The sequence below is a fragment of the Notolabrus celidotus genome, chromosome 6 (genome assembly GCF_009762535.1).
Source record: "Notolabrus celidotus isolate fNotCel1 chromosome 6, fNotCel1.pri, whole genome shotgun sequence".
Classification (NCBI taxonomy): Eukaryota; Metazoa; Chordata; class Actinopteri; order Labriformes; family Labridae; genus Notolabrus; species Notolabrus celidotus.
This window is the reverse complement of record NC_048277.1, coordinates 5444810-5466723: the sequence shown is the minus strand read 5'-3', so window position 1 is coordinate 5466723 and position 21914 is coordinate 5444810. Positions and strand designations below refer to the sequence as shown.

The following is a 21914-nucleotide window of genomic DNA, read 5'->3' as shown; positions in this document are numbered from 1 at the left end:
GTACAGCTGTAGAGAGACAGGAAATGTGGGGAGTAGAGAGAGGGAGGAGACATGCAGCAAATGGTCGCGGCCAGGAGTCGAACCAGCGACCTCTATGACAAGGACTGTGGCCTTGTATGTGGGACGCATAGAACGCTAGGCTAGCAGGGTCCCAGTTTCATCCATAGTTTATATCATCAAATTCAGTTTATATCAACATTTCTTACAGTGTCTGAACTTTTCTGGTATTGGGGCTGTGGAATTCTTGTATTAAATGCAGGTTCAGTCACTTTCAGAGTGGTATATAATTATAGATCTCATATTATCAGATCACTGTTTTAAAGACTGGCCGAGGTTGATCATTCTAATTACATGAGTAACTGTTTACCCTCATATTTATTTTATTTATGTGAAAAAGGAAAATATTTCTCCATAAAAAACAAAAGTTGTATTAATCAGCAAAAGGAGCATCAAACTAAAGTACTAAGTAGTATTTAGTGGAAACACACAGCAAGTAAAATGTCCAAAGCACTTCAGTCCATCATCATTTTGTGTGTTCTCTGAAGAAAAATGCCAAAATATTATGAATGTATTTAAAGAGGCAACAATTCCCTCTTGTGGCCAGACGTACTCTCTGCCCCTCAAGCTCGAAATGTGCTCTGCTGGTCAGAAGTGAAAAGTCAAAGACAAAGAAGCCAAGAACTGCTGCAGAGGAGACTTACTTTGCTTTTACCTGTGAGTTTTATTGTGAGATCTTTAATGTACTCTACACAGGAGTGCACAGGTTTAACATAACATGCCCTGCATGCATCAACATGGTCATAAAAATCTACTGTATGCTATTGTTACAAAAATCTGAACAGAAACAAAATTTACAAAACTAGAGATGACAGATTGAGTAGAAAAAATGAAAAACTTTCCCTCATGCTATTTATAGTAAAAAAAAATGCCCCCTAATATTCACATAAAACAAGGCACACTGAAATCTGAAGGACACAAACTAAAGGCACAAACCTGAAGGACAGGGTAATGATCGGAGCGTGAGACTGGTTCGTGTCTGTACAAACAAACATACAGCTGTGAGTTCTTGGACACATCAGAGTTTGAGTCTGTTTCTGCAGCTTTGTATCTGCATTGGGTACATTTGTTATGTTTGTGTTCACTTTACAGAAGAGTGGAGAGGCGAATGATCACATTTGGGAGCACAAAAGTGGAGTAAGGTACCGCTATAAAGAAAAAACAACACACTGAGAGCAGAAAAACAAAAAAAAAAGAAGAAGAGGAAAAGAGGAAGAGAGGAGTGGGTAGCAAAGGAAGTCATCTTCACCTCATGGTAACAAACTAAAGCAAAAACGACTTGAAAAGGAGGAGTGGACTCAGTGTCCCGATCTAGGTCAAGAGGCGCAACGCCAGCACTGCCCCTCCCCAAAATCCTCCCTCCCCCATTTCCTTCTCTCGCTCCTCCTTTCCAGAGAGCACTGTAAAGGAAAATCTGGCAGAGCCCACCCTCCCTTTCTCTCCCTCCTCATCTGTTTCTCTCTCATTTCTCCAAACTCCCCACCACCACTTTTTATACTCTTTTTCCTCAGATCCCTTCTCTCCCTCCCCCCCTTCATGCCTGACAGTACTAAATCAGCAGCATGTGGGCTTAATGGAAACCAGACCCTGACCCATTCCTCTCCAGCCTGCAGGCTTCTCCCATGTCCATTACAATGCAACAAGCTTTGACTGAATCAAGCTTTAGCATGGAGACAGTAGAGGAGATACAGGAGATACAGATAACGCATTGGGTTCACTCTTCACAGGTTGAGCTGACACAGACAGAAGTAGTGAAGACCAAAACTATTCTCAACTCTTCTCATTAAATGTAAATAAATCCCCTGACTCTTGTATTTCACGTCAGCTCTGGCACCAGTCGTATATCAATATGTCTCCGCTGGGATTGAGATTTTAGTGGTGCAGTCTGAGCAGTTATCGTGGCTGTGGTGGGAGGAGGGGAGGCTGGAGCCCGAGTGTCTGTGTGCAAAACTCTGTGCGCCTTTGTTTGGGTGAGTGGTCTCGAAGTCTTGGTGTGTGTGTCTGAAATGTGGATATGCACGCAAAAACAAGTGAAGCAGGGTTTTTCTTTTTCTTCATCATGTGATACTGGTGCATGTGTGTGTGTGCATGTGTGTGTGTGTGAGACAGAGAGAGAGGGAGAGGGCAGACATAATGGGCTCCGTGGGAGATGGGTGGTCATGGACACACAGCTGTCTGACATTCCTACGCAGGTCACAGAACAAGCTCCTTAACAAGGTTGAAGGGTTCGCTTTATACAAACATACACAGATGAATCTGCAGAAAAGCAAATTCAGCAAAACAAAGACAACAACTAGAAACAAAAAGTGCAAATTATCTGCTCTGAACAAAGAGAAAAGTCTAGATAGGTTAAGGCACCCTAGTCAAGCATGTGCACTGCAAAAACTCAAAGCTAAGCAAGTGTTTTTGTTTTATTTCTAACTCAAAATATCTCAATACACTGAATATGAGACACATTCCCCTGATTAATCCAGATTAACATCTTATTTCAAGATAGTACGAGTAAAAAATAAGACCAGAGCTGCTTGTGATGAGTAAAACTTCTGCCTGTGGGGTAAACAAAACTTGTTAAGTGTCTTGAATTACTGTATTGCCCTGAATATGGGACAACCCTGATTCTAAGTCTCTTTACAGGAACATAAACGCATTTTAAGACGTTCTTTTCTCGATATCTCAGGTCATTACATTTTGTGACATCATATTTCTTTGTTTAAAGACTCTGAGATCTGTTTCTTAAGAAAGGCATCATAACTCCGCCTCAGATGTCAGGGACTCGTTCTATTTTGTAGCCTCTTCGTCTACCGTGTCTCTTCGTCTTTCATCCCGCTGGCACCCAGAGTCACAGCTGGCCAAAGTCAAGAGGAGGACACTCGCTTTAGGGATCAGTGGGGCTGTCTGTTGTTCTGACATTAAGTTACTAAACCCTTAATATTAGACAGTCCTACTTTTTTTCTGATGTATTTCAAAGAAAATAAACGTGTCATACTCGGGTCAATATGGCGAGACCAAACGGCAACCTCTGGTCTCAAAATATGAAGCCCTTGCTGAGGTGAAGCCCGCCTCTTTACCTCACACTAGCTTGACAGAAGTTAGGTTGAGATCATCATTTCTAATATGGCATCCGCTGATGATTGGCTTCAAAACAGCGCTTCAGGAACAGATGGGTGACGTAACGGGGACTACGTCCATTATTTATACAGTCTATGGGCGAGACATTATTCTAAAGTCAAATATTTTCTTACCCCATTCGCAGATTTTTAGTTTACTCAATGAAAGCACTCAGGTCTTATTTTTGCTTATAGTAATCTTGAAATAAAACTTTGGTTTGGACTTATCGAGTGAATGTGACTTATACCAACTCTACTGAGATATTTCTTGGTGAAAATAAGACAAAAAGCTTTGTTTCGAGTTGTTGCAGTGTGGAAAAGCTTTTGTTATCAATGCATGGATTTGATCTGTTTTCATAGCTGAAAGCAGTCATCTGCTTTAGAGTAATGTATGTGCATATCGACTTTGTCTGCATTGAAACTACGGCTAAATCAGCTGTACCGAATATGTGCAATTAGAATTGGTAGAAGTGGACATTTCAAGTGTGAGCGTGACTCTAACGCACACAATGCTGTGATGTAAGAAGACTGAGAGGTTGATTTTCAGATGTTTGGAAGGCACAAAGGGAGGCACAGGGGGAAATCTTCAAGGCCAGCAGACTGTAGCTCCACAGGCACCCACTTTACCACTTGTACATTATTTCACATGAGCAATAAAAGGTGTCACAGCGTATAAGGGCCAAAAACAGTGACTCATCCACTGCTCTCTGATACCTAGGCACTGTGTCAAGGCTTCTTTCCACGGCGCCACGAGTAAAAAGGTTGACGCCAACGTCTGTACTAGAAAATGATGAATACCCGTTCTATCCCTTAAAACTCGGGCCTCACACCCAGTCCTGCAAAGATCGCTTGCAGTGCACCAAAGCCCTTGGTGTCTCCTTGTTCTGCAGAGTCCTGAGGATGCCGTAGATCAGAACGAGGATGCACAGGATGAGCACGAGGGGAACACACACCATGACTAGAGTCATGACTTTTGATTCATTGTCGGCCACAGTCACAACCACTTTCACCTCTTTGTCCTCCTCCTGCTCCTCCTCTGTGCTGTCAGGGGTTTTGTCTTCCTCAGGGTTGGTTTCTTCATCTCCGCCCGAGTCCGGTTCTTTGTGTTCGTCTTTGCCTCTGTCTGACGGGTTGACTGGTTTGTCTTTTGGTTCCTGCTCAGGGTCCACGTCAGGCTTTGGGTCAGGGACTCCAACACAGCCCATGTAATCCTTCAAGATGGAGCGAGGGTAGCCTTTGTCTGCCTCTGTCCTGCGGTTGTCAAACCTCCAGTAACTGGTGCCTTTGTAGAAATAGGTGTAAGCTGCACGAGAGGAGGAGAAGAGAGGTTCAGGTCAGACAACTTACTGTGCACAGAGTAAATTAATGACAGGTCATTTACAGACTTTGTATTTGCTGTTCTGACAGTAATAACTTTTAAATAGTGGTGGCTAAATTTAGATTGAAGAGGCGAGGGTGGAAGTGAGGTTTTAGAGCTGGTCTATGAGGAGCAGCCGTGGAAGTGACAGCTTTGTTTCCAGGCGACTGGTGATGCTGAGGGCGTGCAGCAAAGGATGGAACAGAGCACTGATGACTAAAGTACTGCTTTGATTGAAAGTGTGCATTTAAGTGGGATATGGAGTTGACTACGTCGAACAAGATCTAAGATCTTCATTTTATTATTTCTGAAGTGAATTAAGTTTCATCCATTTCTAGATGTTTTCAAGTAAATACTAAAAGGTTTAGTTGAATGTCTGTGAAATATGCTTTTTGAACATTCTTGTTGGGACTTACATACAGCAATTGTTGCTAATCTTACAACCCTAATTCTTTAAGAGTCGGGACTCGGTGTAAGATGTTGTAAATGTTTGTGAACCCAGGAGACCAGTTTTTGGAGTTTAAAGGGAAATGTTGTCCCACTCTTGCCTGATAGAGGATTTCAGCAGCTCAACAGTTCAGGGTCTCCTTTGTGGTATTTTTAGTTTCATGATGTCCAAATGTTTTCAATGGGTGACAAGTCAGGACTGCAGACAGGCCAGTTTAGCACCTGGACTCTTCTACTACAGAGCCATGCTGTTGTAATACGTGCAGAATGTGGTTTGGCGTTGTCTTGCTGAAATATGTAAGGTCTTCCTGAAGAAGTCATTGTCTGGATGGCAGCATATGTTGCTCCTAAACCTGTATATATTGTTCAGCATTAATGGGGCCTTCACAGATGTGTCAGCTACCCATGCCATGGACTCTTATGATACCCATACCATTAGTGACACTGGTTTTGAACTTTGAGCTGATAACAAGCTGGGTGGTCTCTCTCCTCTTTAAATTGGAAGATGCTTCAACAAAGATTTTTAAGACTACAGGAAAGTTTTCCACTTCCCCTCAGTCCATCTTAAATGGACTCAGGCTCAGAGAAGTCACTGGCTATTGTGGATCATGCTTTAATGTGGTGTTGTTTTTTCATGGTTCAGTTTTAACCTACATATGTGGATGCAGTGATGAACTATGTTCACATTGGTTTCCATCCAGTCTTGATTTTGGTCCTTGTCCCTTTTGTACAGAGGTGTCTCCAGACTCTCTGAATCTATAATGATATAATGTACTGTAGACGATGAAATCCACTAATTCTTTGTAATTTTACTCGAGTGGTGAACCTCTTCCCCTCTTTCCTTCTGAGAGACTCAGCCTCTCTGGAGAGTCCTTTTTAAACCCAGTCATGTGACTAACCTGATATGAAATAACCTCATTTAGTTTAGAGATGTTCCTTCAGGTGTGTTTTTTAGCATTACACAACTATTTCAGTGTTTTGTCGTCTTTGTCCAAACTGTTTCAAAACATGTTGCTGGTATCAGACTTACAATGAGCACACATTTTTCATAAAAAGATTTTCAAACCATCACATTCTGTTTTTATCATCACTTTCACAGCATCCCAACTCTTATAGAATCAGGGTTGTATTTCTGTAACATTCAATTTAAAAGGAGAAAAGAAATGAATTCAGATTAAGAAGTTAAGTTTTAAAGCTTCTGCACTGATTGAACAACTTTAATTCATAAAGTCTTCTTACATGCACAAAGACTCTACAGGGGATGCTCAAAGAACCGCATTCAATCTCTTTGTCCTGATGTTCTGTTTGTAAATGCAGCTCTGTACATTGAAAGCATTGGAGAGCTTGCAGAGACATTGGAGCAGTTTGGGTGGAGATGAGATCGAAAGCTACAGAATGCATTTAGAGCAGCTCGGCCACAAATCTAATTTCCAAAGGAAGAACGGGCCAACCCTCAAACCAAAGCTCTCATTCCTCCTCCTCTCTCCCTCTCTCTTTTATCCCCTCACCCTTCTCTCTGCTCTGCTTGCTCCAGCCTAACCTGCCTAAGACTCTGTTTTTCCTCTCTGCCTCTTCCACACCCCATTTGACCCCTCTAACCTTTCACTCTTTCTCTCCCTCCACCTCTCCTCGCTTAAGCTGTTCTCCTGATTTCAACCCAGTATGTACGTACAGCCTTTGGTGTCTGCTGTGATGATAGTAAACACAGTCTGCTTTGATGTTCCCTTCCTGTAAACAGGGAATGTATTTGTTTTATTTAGAGTCATTACTTACCTCCATCTTCACTGAGGAAGGCTCCTTTGGGTGAGTCGGGGATCCTTCCCCATCTGGAGTTTGGCTTTGGGAAGTCTCGGTCTGTAGACCTGGTCTCCTCACTGTATCTCCAGTATCTGCACACACACAGTGAGATGTGTAAAGATGGATGTGAACTTTATTTGGAATCAATTTAAATCTTGTTGCATATCTTGTTGTGTGTCTGGGCCATACATTACCTGTCTCCAGAGAAGAAGTATGTGTACCCGTTTGGCTCCCACCAGATAGCTGTGTCAATCTTGTGTGCAGGAACTCCCTGCCCATACTCATGTAGAGGCTGCGGGTAACCTGGCAGCACGTCAGCCTCCCTGAACACCCAGTATCTATCATCTGTGGGACAAACAGATATGTTTGCATTAATAAACCCTCCTGCACAGGTAGCGTTTGTTACCTGCTTCAGAGAGGGGTAACATGAGGGGAGAAGAGAAGCAGGGGAAAACATCAGTGTCACATAAACAGTCCAGATGAAGAGTAGAAAGGGCATTACACTCACTTTCCAAGATTCCCTAAAGAAGGAGCCAGTTTTTCTTTAACCTTAACCTTGGGCACACTCTGTAGCCACTTTCCACCCTCACTGCCAGCGCCCTGCTCCAACATACTGAAGCTATAATGACAAAGTTTGTGCACAGGGGCTTCTTCTAATCGTGGCACATTTGCTCTTTAATTCACAGTTTGATTGCATGTTTCGGCTTCCTCTGCGTGGTCAACATTTCTGCAGGTTTGGATGCATAAACTGTGTTATCAAACTCGTGCAGCTCTCCTCATACCTGTCTGCCTCTGCTTAATTCTAAAGGCAAAAACAACAACAAGTTATGAGCTCAACTACAGCTATCTGTGGGATTTTAATGAGTACAAGTCCACAGTCAGAAGCTCTGAAACCCCAGAAAATGCAGGACTAATCACCAAACAGCCTGACCATAAAAGCGAAAACTCTGCCCCTGTGAACATCTGGAGCTGTGCGCTGCAGAGAGGGCTGATGCAATCCTCTGTTTCTCGCATGAGGCCAATTGAGCTCAGCTGGTGTGGAGTCATACTGGGCAAGCAACAGTCGCCACGCTGCACAGGCTCCACTCAAGACACACAGTGAACTCACTTACACTAACACACACATACACACATACACACAATATCACACACTCACACACACACCAACGCGCTCACAAAGTATAAAAAACTCTCAATAGTCGGTCTGCAGCCACATAGCTTCTCCTATCTTAAATATTTCTGTGTATGTGTGTGTGTGTGAGTGTGTGTGTGTGTGTGTGTGTGTGTGTGTGTGTGTGTGTGTGTGTGTGTGTGTGTGTGTGTGTGTGAGTGTGTGTGTGTGTGTGAGTGTGTGTCTGGCGTATTCAGAGAGTTATAGCTGTGTTGAATTATTACCATATCCTCATAAATCCTGTTGTGTGGGGGAAAATCCTGCTGAGTTTGCAGTGTTTCCTTTCAGCCTGACCAGTTTCAATCAAGCAGAGATCAGATTTTTGTTTCACTCCTCATTCTTGTGTTTATAGAAAACATTCTTAAAAGCTCCACGTTGGCTTCAGCCAGGAAGCAGTGCTGAAACTAAGAAGACGTTTGTTGTGTCCTTAGGCAAGGTGCTAAAACATAAAACAGCTCAGCCTCAGTTTTAAAGGTTTGACATGACTCACGGGTGACTTTCTCAGCATGTGGTAGCTCAGCAAAAAGTGTCATTGCTTTAAAAAACAATCTATAAAATACCTTTAAAGAAGACAAATTTTCCATCATGGCGCTCGTAGGCTGCGTCAATGTCACTCGGCAGGCCGACCCAGAACACAGATATGGGCATGGGGTAGTTATCCAAGACCCGGTTCCTGCGCACACGCCAGAACCAGCGACCCTGCACAAGCAAGCAAACATATATACATCTTCTTTTTGTCTTTAATCAGAGTTATCCATTGGAAACTTCTCCTTGCATGAAACAGAAACAAGAGTTCACAGTTGTGCAATCCAGGACAAACACTCAAATCAGACACTGTTTCTGCGTCCAGAGGTTCCTGAAAGTAGAAGCTCACATACTTGTGTTGAAAAAGACTCAGAGAGGCACTGCATCAGCGTCTTTACTGCAGTAAAAGTTCAGGCTCTGAAATGGACTTGAGTTAACTGAACCCAGAGTATCTGGGGGTCTACAAACTGTGATTAATGCTAACTTAATTTTTAATGAAATACAAATATACAAAAAAAACATAATCATTGTTTCAGTGTCCACGTCAGTCCGCTGGATGGGGAATATCTCACTTCTCTGACACTAATATCAGTTAATGAGGTGATGTCCGCCATGTTGCCCATTAAATCTGTCGGGTCGGTACACCTGGACTCCTCAGCTCTGTGATCCAGTTTGTCTCAGTTGTATTTTGTTTGATACATCTTTAAGGTAAAGTTACAATTGTTTTTATCATTTATATAACATGTATTACAGCTTGGATTTCCATTTATGTCTACATTAGCCAGTTATTATGGTACTTATTTTGTATTTAGCATCTTCAAAAATGTTCCAGTAAATTACAGACTCCTAAAAACTCTACTGCACATATTACAGTATGAATTTTTTTTTACTCTGTTACTTGCACATGCTGTTTGGGCCTTACCTTGAAAACAAACATCTCCCCCCTCAGCATGGTCACTGTGTCAAAGTCCCCGTCGCAGATATCGGGGGCCTGGTTTTCCGGCACCTTCGGAGGAGCAGGTGGCCGAGGAGGAGGCGCAGGATCCTTTCTGACGTGTGGGGTGACAGGTTCTGGATCAGGTAAGGAGTCTGTGGGGGTGACGGTGGAAAGAACAGGAGGTGAAGTGGGGCCTGGGCTCGTCTCAGGCCGGGCTGGTGGATGTGGGCTGCTGTCCGTCGGTTTGGGTGGAGGGTCGGTTGGAGGAGTGGAGGTGGGCTCGTCTTCAGGGGGAGATGGGGAGGTGAAGGAGTCATCCTTGGGTTCATCGTCAGGTGCAGGAGGAGAAGTTGGAGGAGCATTAGTGACAAGAGGAGGACCTGATGAGACAAAGATGGAGAGTTTAGAACAAGGAACTAGCACAGTGTAGAAGTTTTGTTTTTCCTCTTGTAATTTCATCTAAAACAGAAGAAGCTTGATCCCAGCTGAAATGAATCCCTCCAGCCTCTCTGTGTGAAATCAGACATCAACAACCTCCATTATACTCCTTCACCCTACCCTCACAATACCCCCTCTATCTCTCCCACACACAAAGAAAATCTAATTTTCCATTCTGTGCAGCAGCCAAAGCTCACTTGATTAACTGCGACTGTGCTGCTGCTCTCTGGAAAAGTCTGCTCTGCTGGTTGCTAAGAGGAGAAAACACACAGCGAGTTACGTAATAGGCTCGGACAGCTGATGGGCTCAAAGAGGTATTGAGTTACCCTTATCCAAAAATACATGCATGGAATATATGAAGAGTGGTGTTGGCCGGTCACTCAGATATCAATGTGGAGAGAAATCGTCCTGCTATTGTTTCCCTTTGTTTTTATTCACAGATATACAATCACAGAATACTTAAACATGTGCTTTTAACAAACTAACAAAGCAAACAAAAAACAAGCAACACTCAACTCCCAGCCTGAACAGAGGTGGCACTCATCTGTCCTGAGTTAAAGAAAACTTCAAAGTGGTGTCAGGTAAAGTAGTAACTTTGTCTTTATTTATTAAAACAGCATCCCACATGTTGTGAAACTTCCCCTTGGACCCTTTGAGTGAGTACTTTATTTTTTCTAGCTGTATGATGTCACTCAGGCACACGGATGGTTCAGGTGGGCTCGTAGATTTCCAGCGTAATAAAATTGTCAACATGCTCACCCGACTTACATCCACCTGCTTCCCGCTTCCCTTTGTCAGCCCTGCAGTGTAAATACACGCCCTGACAGATTGTCGACATCGCTTTATGGCCGTATGTCTTATAACCCTCATCAGTACTTACCTGTCCGCCTGCACACACCTGCTTCTTGTCCAGGTCTTGTGTGTTCCTCCTAGGCTCTGAGTTACTTTGTATTTTCTACTGCAAATGAATGTTTGTTCACCCACTCCCTTAATGACTGATCTGATTCTGCTGCCTTGTTGTCTCATATTCACTCACCTGACTACAATCTTTAGAGCCCTGTGTGTTGGAGGCTCCATGCTACATACACAAGAACACACAGACTTAATGCAGTTATGCATTTTATCATATAAAAAAGATTTTAAAAAATCTTTAACGCTGCAGTGTTGCTGCCGAGAAACTTCTACTAAAGGAACCAAATGTTTACTTTTACCAACAAAGTTTATTCTAACTTAGTCTTTCTTTAAATTTAGACAACCTTTCTCATCCAGTGGAAGCTTCACTTGAACACAAACCAGCAGGAACCATGGAACGATCTGCCAGAGGGGATCAGGTCGGCTGAGTCAGTGATCTTTTTTAAATCGTTTCTTAAAACATTCTTTTATGCCAGAGCCTCTGAACTTTACTTTTTAATTGAGTTGAACCTTTTTAAATATATATTCCAAAAAATGTATTCCTTTAGAGTTCTTTTAAGGGATTTTTATGTATTTTAAAAGATGATTCATTTCTTTATCTTGCCTTGTGAAATGTATGACCTGCTTGTTTTATTTTGCTGCCCATGTAAAGCACTTGTATATTATTATTATTATTATTATTATTATTATTATTATTATTATTATTATTATTGAGTCTGGTGTGGGTTCATCAGCTGAGAGTTTGAAGGTCAAACACAAACATAGAAAGCAGTCCCATAACAAATCAGATCTGACCAGGACTGAACAACAGACAGCAAAGAAACACATCACAGGAAATACATTTTTGAAATCCTTGTTTTTGCCTTCTGGAAAAAATACTGTAAGCAATTGGAAGCACACGCAGTTTAAAAGAAACACAAGTTATCAGCCTGTTTTATCAGCCCCGAGCAGAAACACTTGTGAAGCACAATCTAAAGCATACAAGAGCTTTTCACCAAGCACACACACACACACAGACTCACAAAGATGCCATCTGTCAGTGAACAATGTCACCCATTCAGGCTGGAGAGGAATGAGAACATCATAACGGCATGCATGATATGCTGCTCTGAGCGAGATCTCACTGATGTGTGTGTATGTGCATCCATGAAGCTTATTTTTAGGCTTTTAGCTCATCTTTGACAATCATCCACAAGAGTGATAAGAGTGTGATAAAACCTCAAATCATAGCCGACACTACACATTAACATCTCACTGATTAAAGAGCTGAAGCAGTCTGAAGAAGGTTTTGTTCTGTGCTGTTTGTGAGTCCTTCAAGAGCTGGGAAATGTTGGTGCTGGTGAAGATTGTGAAGGTTTTAGTTGTAGATAAACTTTAGATTTGAACCACTAAACTCAAGGATAAATAGCAGACATACATGAGAACAGTCAGAACTTATTGTGAGCTTAAGTACAAACAGTGAGCCTCACATAACCTGTATTTGGACAGAGGTGTTTCTTTGCTATTAGTGAACCTGTACATGTAAATATACTGCAGTCTCACTCATTGGTTTGCACCAGGGCTTTCTCATTTGTGCAGCAGCTGGTTAGCGTCGTTATCTCAGAGCTCTGCTGACAGCGTCCTTAAAGAGAGTCATATAAACAGCTGTGTATGAGTGCAGCGTATGCCTCTCACCATATATGTGCTGTATTCCTCTGATGTCGTCCTCATGAAGCGTAAAGTTGTGTGTGTGAGTCCACTGGTAGAAAGGAGCCATCACAGCACTGGGGTTATCTGAGTGCTCCAAACCCAGAGCGTGACCGAGCTCGTGGACCGCCACCAGGAAGAGGTCCACACCTGCGGGACGCACAGACACACTTGTAGAGTAAGACTGAGAGTATGTAAACAAACTTATACCCCATTGCATGACTATCATGATGACATCCATAAGAGTTATGTGTTCAAATCATGCCTGAGTCTGGTTAGTATGTGTATTGCTTGTGTTGTGATATGATGCCAAATCCCATGTATAAGAAGATTTTTCCCATAGTGCCATATAATTACTCAATGTTGTGTGGTCATATGTGTTCATGTAACAAAGTCTACATGTTATTTATGTAATATATGAAATTGAACTACATTTAACTCTGCTTGATGCTTTCACCACAGCACTGAGATAAGGTTGAACTCACACAAGTAGCATTTAAAGCTGAACTAAGAACCTGAAAACCCCAGAAAGAGCTGCGCCAACATTGAGGATTATTACATCACCTTACAAAATCTGAAGGGAGCAAATTCAACAAGTTATCCCTCCAAAGGAGTCTTCTAAAAACTGAAAAGCTGAGCCCAAAGCTGAGAGGTAACCTGTCTGAACCACTTCTTAAGACTTCTTAAGAATATTTGATGTGCACTACCAGTGAAAAGTTTGGACACACCTTCTCATTCAATGTTTTTTATTTATTTAATTATTTTCAACATTGTAGATTAATACTGAAGACATCAAAACTATGAAATAATCTGGGTTTGCCATAATCTGGATTACAACATTAGTCAAATAGGGCTATCCATTGTGTACTAACCCTACCTCTGAACAACACAACTGATGGTCTCAAACACATTAAGAAGGTAAGTCATTCTACAAATGAACTCTTGACAAGGCTCATGTTCATTAGAAACCATTCCAGGAGACCACTTCATGAAGCAGACTGAGAGAATACCAAGAGTGTGCAAAGCTGTCATGAAGGAAAAAGGGGGCTACTTTACAGAATCTAAAATATCAAACATATTCTGCTTTGTTTAACACTTTTTTGTTCATTCAATAATTCCATATATGTTCTTTCATAGTTTTGATGTCTTCAGTATTAATCTACAGTGTTTACAATAATTAAAATAAATACAAACCCTTGAATGAGAAGGTGTTTGCAAACTTTTGACTGGTAGTCTGTCTCTCATTAACTTTGAACTAACAAGGCACAGAGCATCATGTTTAGTAGAAAACTCACACACACTCCTCAACCAACAGAGCCCTTTACCTTCAGGCTGCAGACACAGATTTCTATCTAACCTTTAATTTGAAGCTTTTTACCCTTTGAAAAAATCATCCCACTTACCCTCTGTGTTTTGGTTGTCCAGAGTCCACGGCTCATCAGCATCAAAGTGTGTATCTCCTCCTATTCCTGGTCCGGGGTAGTAGGCATGAGCAAGAGAGCCCCCCTCTCCATCGAACAGTGACATATCTCCATGAAAACCAGAGGCAAACAACAACAGGATGTCTGCGAGCTCTGCCTGGCTGCTGTTGATGCTGATGCTGTTTTCAGCAGGTAACTCCTCGAAGGTGAGCGGGGTGACCCTCCTCCACACGTCAAAGGCCTTATGGATCGCATCATACACCCGCTCCTCACCCAGCGAGGACGGGATGTGCTGGTTCATGATGCTGGAGACAGAAAGAAGCACGTTAGAGTTTGTTTGCCAAACAGTTTGTTTCATTCTGTAAAAAAAATGTCACTTCTTTGAACCTGTAAGTGATGTGGTCTCTGTCCCACTGCTGTCCGGTCAGAGCGTAACGCTTCTTCCTCGATCCTTCGTCAATCTCCGACGCTCTTCTGTCTGGGAGGCCACAGCGAGGTCGCCGCATGGCCCTACACACACACACACACACACACACACACACACACACACACACACACACACACACACACACACACACACACACACACACCACATTAGACACTCTAGCTGTGACTTTGTGACAGGGTTGGTTAACTGTGTGTGAATAGGATTTGTTTCTAGTGATGGCCACATTACATAGCGCCCCCCGTCATCAGTGTATGAATGTTTGTCGATGGGTGAATGTGACATGTAGAAAGAAAGCGGTCTGAGGACTTTCAAAGCACTTCATGAATACAGTTTGTTGTACCTGTAGGAAGAGGCAGCAGAATTTACTCAGTTTGATCAAATGTTTTTGGTCTGGAGAGCACAATGACCAAATCCTCCTGGCTTTTAACGCAACCTTAATATTTTTTTTCTGCAGCTTTTGTGACTTTTTCAGCCTGGACATAAACAGTGAAGTACTCAATAATGAACACTTGATTAAAGCCCTTTCCTGCTCGCTGAGACAAAGAATGTAAAACAAAGAGCTAAGCCCCAGGAAAAAACTTGTGTCGTCTTTATATGTCTAGATAAAGTCCATTTCTGTTAAATACACTTCCTCTCTTTCTTAAGTGACATGGGAGAGAAACCTGACACCACTCCTGAACCTGTGGAGCCTCAAAGCTTGGTTTAGTAAAAGGACTCAGAGAGGGAAATTGCAACCAAGTTTTATTAGTGAGATGTTTCTTTGCAGGTTTTGTTCCCCTCGCACAAAGTCGAGCTAGTTGGCCTCAAAGCCTCTTACTAAAAACCACCAGGCTAATAGACACCTTTCTTTATCAAGGTTTCAAGGTTTTTTTCATTGTCATACCAACACAAGCTGTTGCATGAGATGGAACGAAATAAGATCCACAATAAGAAGACACACACAATTAAAAAAGAAGACAAGCAAGAGCATTTAGACAGCAAGGAGCAGCATACCTAAACAATAATAAATATAAAAATATTAATATTGTGTGTATGTGAGGAATAGACTGATTTTCAAAGCATCTTCCCCCAACTTTTAGGACCTCTATGATTAAACATCTCCAAACAAACAACAAAATCTAGATCCCTCTGAGCTCAAAAAGACCAATATCAGATCTTCCCTTAGTTATTAAAAATGGAGAGAAATGTTTTAATAATCCACTTCTTCATTTAACCAACATAACTCAGAGGTCTTTAAAGCAGTATAAAACACACTCCACAAACTTGGGAGTGTTTTTAGATTCTGATGTAAATTTAAATCTTCACAAATCATTTTTATCAACATTTTTTTAGAAAGATTGAGTCAGAATCTTTTTTATATTACAGAAAAGACGAAACTAGAATTTAAACGAGACTGCCTCAAAACATCCGTCAGAAAGTATCAAAATACTGCAGCCAGAGTCTTCACTTGTAAAAAGGAGACAAGGATAAGTCGCTTCATGGTTAGAAGACTGGAATGAGCATCCAACCTTTGACTTAAGTCTCTGCGGGGTAATGTGTTTCTCAAACAGTCAAACTATTTATTCACCACCTAATGTGATGTTTCCTTAATCCTTCCCCACATGCTGAGAATAAAGGCCCGATAAAACCAATCAAGGTCACTCACGGCTGAATGTGAGGATATGACATAATAGTCTGAACGGCCTCGTTAGCCGACGTGTGACATAAGGAAGGAAAACAAAACCCCTGTGCGAACCTTTCAACCTCTCCTGAACTGTCTGAGCGGCCACTGGAGAAAATACAAATCCGGATTGTTTTTTGTGATCACATTAAGCCAGAGGTCAGGACGTGAGTTACTTTGTTATTTTGAGGTGATCAATCACTCTATCTATAACATGTGATGCATTAAAGAGCAAGAAACTAGTCTAAAAAGTGCAGATAACATCTTACAAGACCGGTGGGTTCATTTTGTGTAAAATCAACACACATAAAATAACCAGCATAATTAAACATAACAGGGCTTACGCAACAGTAGCTGCATCCATCTCTCCCGTCACCTGGAGGCCGTAGAAGCGCTGCATGTCGCTCACCGCTTTGGACAGAATCTGAGCCGACTGCATGGTGGACATCTGTCTGCTCGCCTGAGACAGGTAGCCGAACTTACGGAGCCATGACTACCAGGGGAAAAAAAACAGAGGTCAACAATTTTCCTACAGAGATGTTGCAGAACATGTGTGTGTTTTTGTGTGTGTGATGCATCATGGTGTATATTTTGTCTATGACAGCTACAACAGAGAGTGAGTCATTGATCCAAAAACAAGCCGCTGTTGAATAACGAGACAGAGCATCTAAAGAGTTAAAGAAAAGAAAGCAGATGGCTTCTATTAACATTACAACATTCCTGCTCTCTGGTTCCTGGCCTTTCTCCTGCTGACAGCAAAGATGAGGAGAGAGGAGGAAGATCTAGAGGCAGAAACACTACGGAGACAATAATTAAATTGTATATCACTACTGTAGGACACAAGAAAAACACACATCTCTGCATGTGCATGTCTGTACTCTGAGGGGAAAAGAGGATCCATGTGACACATGCTGCGTTCTATGTTTGCTGACAGTGAAATCGAGCTCGTGGAGCCACGTAGTCAGGCAAACAGGATGAGGGCTCCTGTGAGGGGGGTCTCTCTGAAGTTTAATGTTCTGCCTTTTCAGAAGCCTCATCAGCAGCAGACTCAAACAACAACAACAACAACAACAACAACAACAACAACAACAACAACAACAACAACAACAACAACATAGGGTCCGCTCACACAGCTGGATCATGGGACTCTGACCTTCATGCACCAACACAATAAAAACAGACCACGGCCAGAACATACAAACCCATCATGTGCTTCACTGCTAATGAAGAATAACTTACTGATGCACGGCTTGTGAAAATCCGAGCCGACACTGATACTGATGTTCAGAATACCAGTTTAGCTGGTATCTGATTCAGATGTTTTTCAACTGTATTTGTTGCATCTGTTTTTGAAATGAGCATTATGAGATTTGATGTTCTTCTACAATTCTACAATTTCATTTAGCAGACACTTTTGTCCAAAGCGACGCACAACACAAGCAAGAATTTAGGCTGGAGGGAAAAACCTTAGTAAGTGCGACAAAGTGCTTCAAGTTGATTGGCCACAGGTTCTGCCATCTAGTGCCAGAAGAAGATCATCTTAGATGGTTAATACTCGTCCCTCCTCTTATCATGTCAGTGAGAAGTTTCTTCCTACTTGCATGTTTCTGATCCTTCTCAGAGACAGTGTATCACTCCCTCACTGCAGATGTTTCCTTTCAGGTTTGACCGTGAGAACAAATCAGAGCCTGCTCCATAGTATTTGGACCAATAAATACTGACCTTATGTGATACAACAGATAAACATCAGCTTCTGACATCAGTGCATTGCACAATATTCACAGACTGACCGATGTCTGTATTGTTTAGTTACATGAGTTACTCTGAGTGAAGAGACTGTCTGTGCAGGGCGAGAGAAACCATTCCTATCAATGTTAATCAATCCAGTGGATCAGTTCTCTGTACATATGGAATATGTAACTGTGTAGAGAGATAGTCTCTCGTACATTTACTGGAGTATAAAACAAATACAGGAAACTAAACCAAATAAATGTGTTGTTTATATATACGCATAAAGAATCAAAATGTAACGTTGGCCTCTTTTATAATTTGACTGTAAGTCTTTTTTCTTCCACAAATCCAAACTCAAATGTTATTTTGACCCCACCTGGTTGAGCCTCCTACCAGCAAATCTGACACTAGCTCAGCACAATATGAAAAAATGTGAAGTACAACAACATTGCTCTGTATTGTTATATCAATAAAATGGATGGTACATAAACAGATATTACAGGAATATTAGTTGAAATAACTCACAGTCACTATTGTCTATCTGCTGTTCTTTGTTATACACGTTACCCGTGTTTGAACAATGTCTCTGCTGAACCATGGATATATTCAAAAATCTGTTTGTTCATCACTAATTTATCACAAATTCACCTGAGGTTAGCTGAAGGCTAAAGCTTCATGTGACCTCCTGTTTCTGTTATTTAAGACAGTGTTTGGGTTGTTATTTGCTGGATGAACAAAAAAAAGTTTGAAGATGTCACATTGGCTCTGGGACATTGTGACTGACACATGAATCAACATGTCCTAGAATAAATTGGTGGATCAATAATATGTAAGAAAAATGAAAACTATTTTCAACTCAGCCTGAAAATAATGGTAGTGTGAGGGCAAAACTACAACAACAGTAAATAATGTAAACAATCATATAAATAATACATAATAAAAGATAAACTATGATTATTTTATAACCAGATAATGCAGTCACGATAGATAGATAGATAGATAGATAGATAGATAGATAGATAGATAGATAGATAGATAGATAGATAGATAGTTTGTGCACTTCTTGCACAGTCTTATGTGGAAATAGGTCAAGGGGTCAAATGTCAGCCTTGCAGTGGAGCAGCCAGCTGGGTTTTTCATGATTTTATAAAAACATGTATGAGACTTTGGAATTGAAACCAGCACGTGAAGAGCTCTTATTCCCACAAAGCACTTCTTCAGATCTTATCGTAACAAATACATTTACACAACATAAGAATGTGTAAGATTTCTCCTTCTGCGTAAAGACCCACAGACATGACCGTACCTCAGCACTGAAGTCCTCCTCCTCCTGCAGGTCCTCTGCCCCTGTGCTGCACAGTACCACAGAGAATAAAGACGACAATGTGAGGAAGAAGAGACTCCACGGTTGTTTGGATACCATCTTCTTCATCATGCGCTGCCTGGGTCTTCAGACTGCAGCTCAGACTCGTGGAGTTATCAAGATGCGATGACAAAAAACAGCCAACTTCCTCCGGCACAGGATCACAGAACACAGAGCTGCGAGGACTCTCCTCTTTAGACTGTATTCAATCACAAAACCTCCGCAACAAGTGATCTATCTATCCGCTCATTTCGGGTTCCGTCACATCTGAAAACATGGAAAAAAGTGAAGCCTACAATGACAACGAAGACGCGTTCACAACCCCTCGGAAAGCAGGAGAATATATTAATCCTTTCCTGGTTGCAGACATCCCAGTGTGACCGGCAGCTTCATGGTTCATCCAAATGTTCATACAGCAGTGTCCTTCACGCATACAGCTCACAGTCTGTCCAGCGGGTAGATGAACAAGACCTTCCCCCTTTTTGTCGACGTCCACAATGGCTGATCAGAAAGCAACAAGTCCCGAGAAAAGAGAGTCCCCTTTTATTCTCTGTCTACAAACGCGCCCGAAAATGAGCGCATGAAAAGTGCCCCCTCAAATGCGCAGTTTGCAGACTTACAGAAGAATAGTGATCACATGAGTACTTTTGCGCAAAGCTACAAGTACTGACAGGCACTGCTGAGGTAGAGTGACCGCCCTCAACCACAAACAGGAACGAAACGCGTTTTGCAAATATTAAAGTATGTGTGAGCCCACCAGCACCCAGCTGTGGATTTGATAAAAGATCTCACTGATTTCATGTGAAGAAACAGCACCCTCCCCTTTCATATGAAACCACTGACTGCATGATGAGACCAGGATGAGACGAGACCCACATCATGTGGAGGAATGTAGTCAGTGCGCCATCTGCTGGCTCTGCGTAAAACTACGATCAGACAATTTGCAGCAGGTCCGTCTGTGTGGAAACATTTGCGCAAGGTAAAATAAAAAAGAGGAAGACTTGGCCTAAAGAAAAAAGAAATCCCCTTCTTTCAAAGCTCCTGTGAGGAACGTTTGGTTTGTGTTGATTTTGGCGCTCCTTGTGGACAAAGTGGTCTTTGACAGTTTTGATCTGTACATGAGTAATTACTTTTTTTTATGTATATATGTATATAAACAAACCCCATCCTTGCTCCATTTTAACTGTCAAATGGCTAGAGGGCACGGCGCAAAGTCCACTCCGATCTGGATTAGTTATATTCACTGAAAGAATCTTTCTGCACAGTAACAACAAACTTGACTGTCCAACTTGACAGATGTGGATAAATGAACAATGAAAAGCAACGTAACTTCATGCAGTATTTTAAACTCAGGGCACGCAGACAGTATCAGCAGAATATAACGACAACACCCCACATTCTTTACCGAAGAGGGTAGGCTGTAAATATTTATCTTATTATTACTGCTGGTGGTGTCCCGTGTGTTGGGTCTAATACTATCTCTTCAGTCTTTATTATGACCAACAAGGTCTGTGGCAATGATCGTTTTGATGAGAATTATAAAAAGAAAACATAGCCTACAATGTATCTGAGCAGGTGTGTGTGTGTGTGTGTGTGTGTGTGTGTGTGTGTCTGTTTATGTACACATGATGGATGCATAACGCCAGGGGCGTCGTAGTGGGGGGAAAAGTGGGACTGACTACCTAGGGCCCAAGTGGGGAGGGGGGCCCTTAATGGGCCTGAAATAAAATGTGTTTTCTACAACGCTTTTTTCTTTTTTTTATAACTGTAATAAGATCACTAAAATTGTCTGAATAAATAAACAAACATTCAGAATTCTCTTCTGGAATTTCTTTCCAGCTCTGTGAGATGCACATCTCATGCCCATAGTGGGGAATTGTCATATTTGCATAGCATCAAGTATGGCTGAATCTGATTGAAAGTAAAACGTACAGTGATAGGGTGTATGATTGAATCAGTCAATATTATGAAGGTATTATAGTATGCAATTATGGACATGTGCAGCTTGTTCTGTAATAGGATGACAGGGCATTTTTAAACAAATGGAAGGATGATATAGACCACATATTTACAGGGAGGATGTTCCAATCTCAGGGAGCTTTGAACATGAAGGCTTTCTGAGCATTTTTTCACAATAATTGTTTATAAACATAATATTAATCTGTATGTCAGCGCCACTCATTTCTGATAACTCTCCTGCCACACTAGCTGTGTGTAGTAGGGTTGGGCGATATGGCCTAGGAATAACATCCTAGACTTTTTTACAAAAAACTCAATTTACAATTTTAATCGGTTTTGTGTTCTTCTTCTGAAAATAGAAAACTACAAATGACAAATGACTAACAACAAGTTTGTCTTTTATTTTATCAGTTAAATTTGACAAAGGCAAACTGACTTTCCCATTAAAGGTACAGTGTGTAGTACATAGCGACAGAACAGACGTGGTAAGAATGGGAATTCATTGTACTGATCAACCTTTTTTGATGGTAAAATCTTGACAAATAGAGTATCATTCTTATGATGCATCACAAGAACTTGTTTTCATTAAAGGCCACTGTTGTTTCACGGTCGGGGTGAGCAAGGAAGCGTTTCAGTCTAAAAACAAATCAAACTACATCACATCTAAGCAGGGTGCAGCACTTGAGGTGTGTGGTTTATATCTTCAGTTTCAAAATCCTTTTTCCTTAAATATTTTTGGCAAGAAAGACCAGCCTGTCTACTGCCTCTGGCTTGAAGCATGCCCTGTTGCATGTAACAATGCCCCCACCCACACTAAAAACCCTCTCTGACGGGGCACTTGTAGCAGGAACACAGAGGTATTTCTTGGCCAGATTGCTGAGCCTGGAGAAATTTGATT

The 21914-nt window shown here is 41.7% G+C and overlaps 1 protein-coding gene across 1 annotated transcript; it reads right to left on the bottom strand.

The window, feature by feature from the left end:
- Window positions 1-701: 701 nt before the first annotated feature.
- On the bottom strand, window positions 702-19897 carry mmp15a (matrix metallopeptidase 15a). Its single transcript, XM_034686487.1, has 10 exons — window positions 19001-19897; window positions 16308-16456; window positions 14243-14365; window positions 13838-14160; window positions 12423-12584; window positions 9384-9778; window positions 8497-8635; window positions 6960-7110; window positions 6742-6857; window positions 702-4467 (listed from the first exon to the last, which is right to left on the bottom strand). Exons 1-10 carry the CDS (start codon window positions 19127-19129, stop codon window positions 3989-3991), a joined length of 2166 nt encoding a protein of 721 aa, XP_034542378.1. The 5' UTR covers window positions 19130-19897; the 3' UTR covers window positions 702-3988.
- Window positions 19898-21914: the final 2017 nt, after the last annotated feature.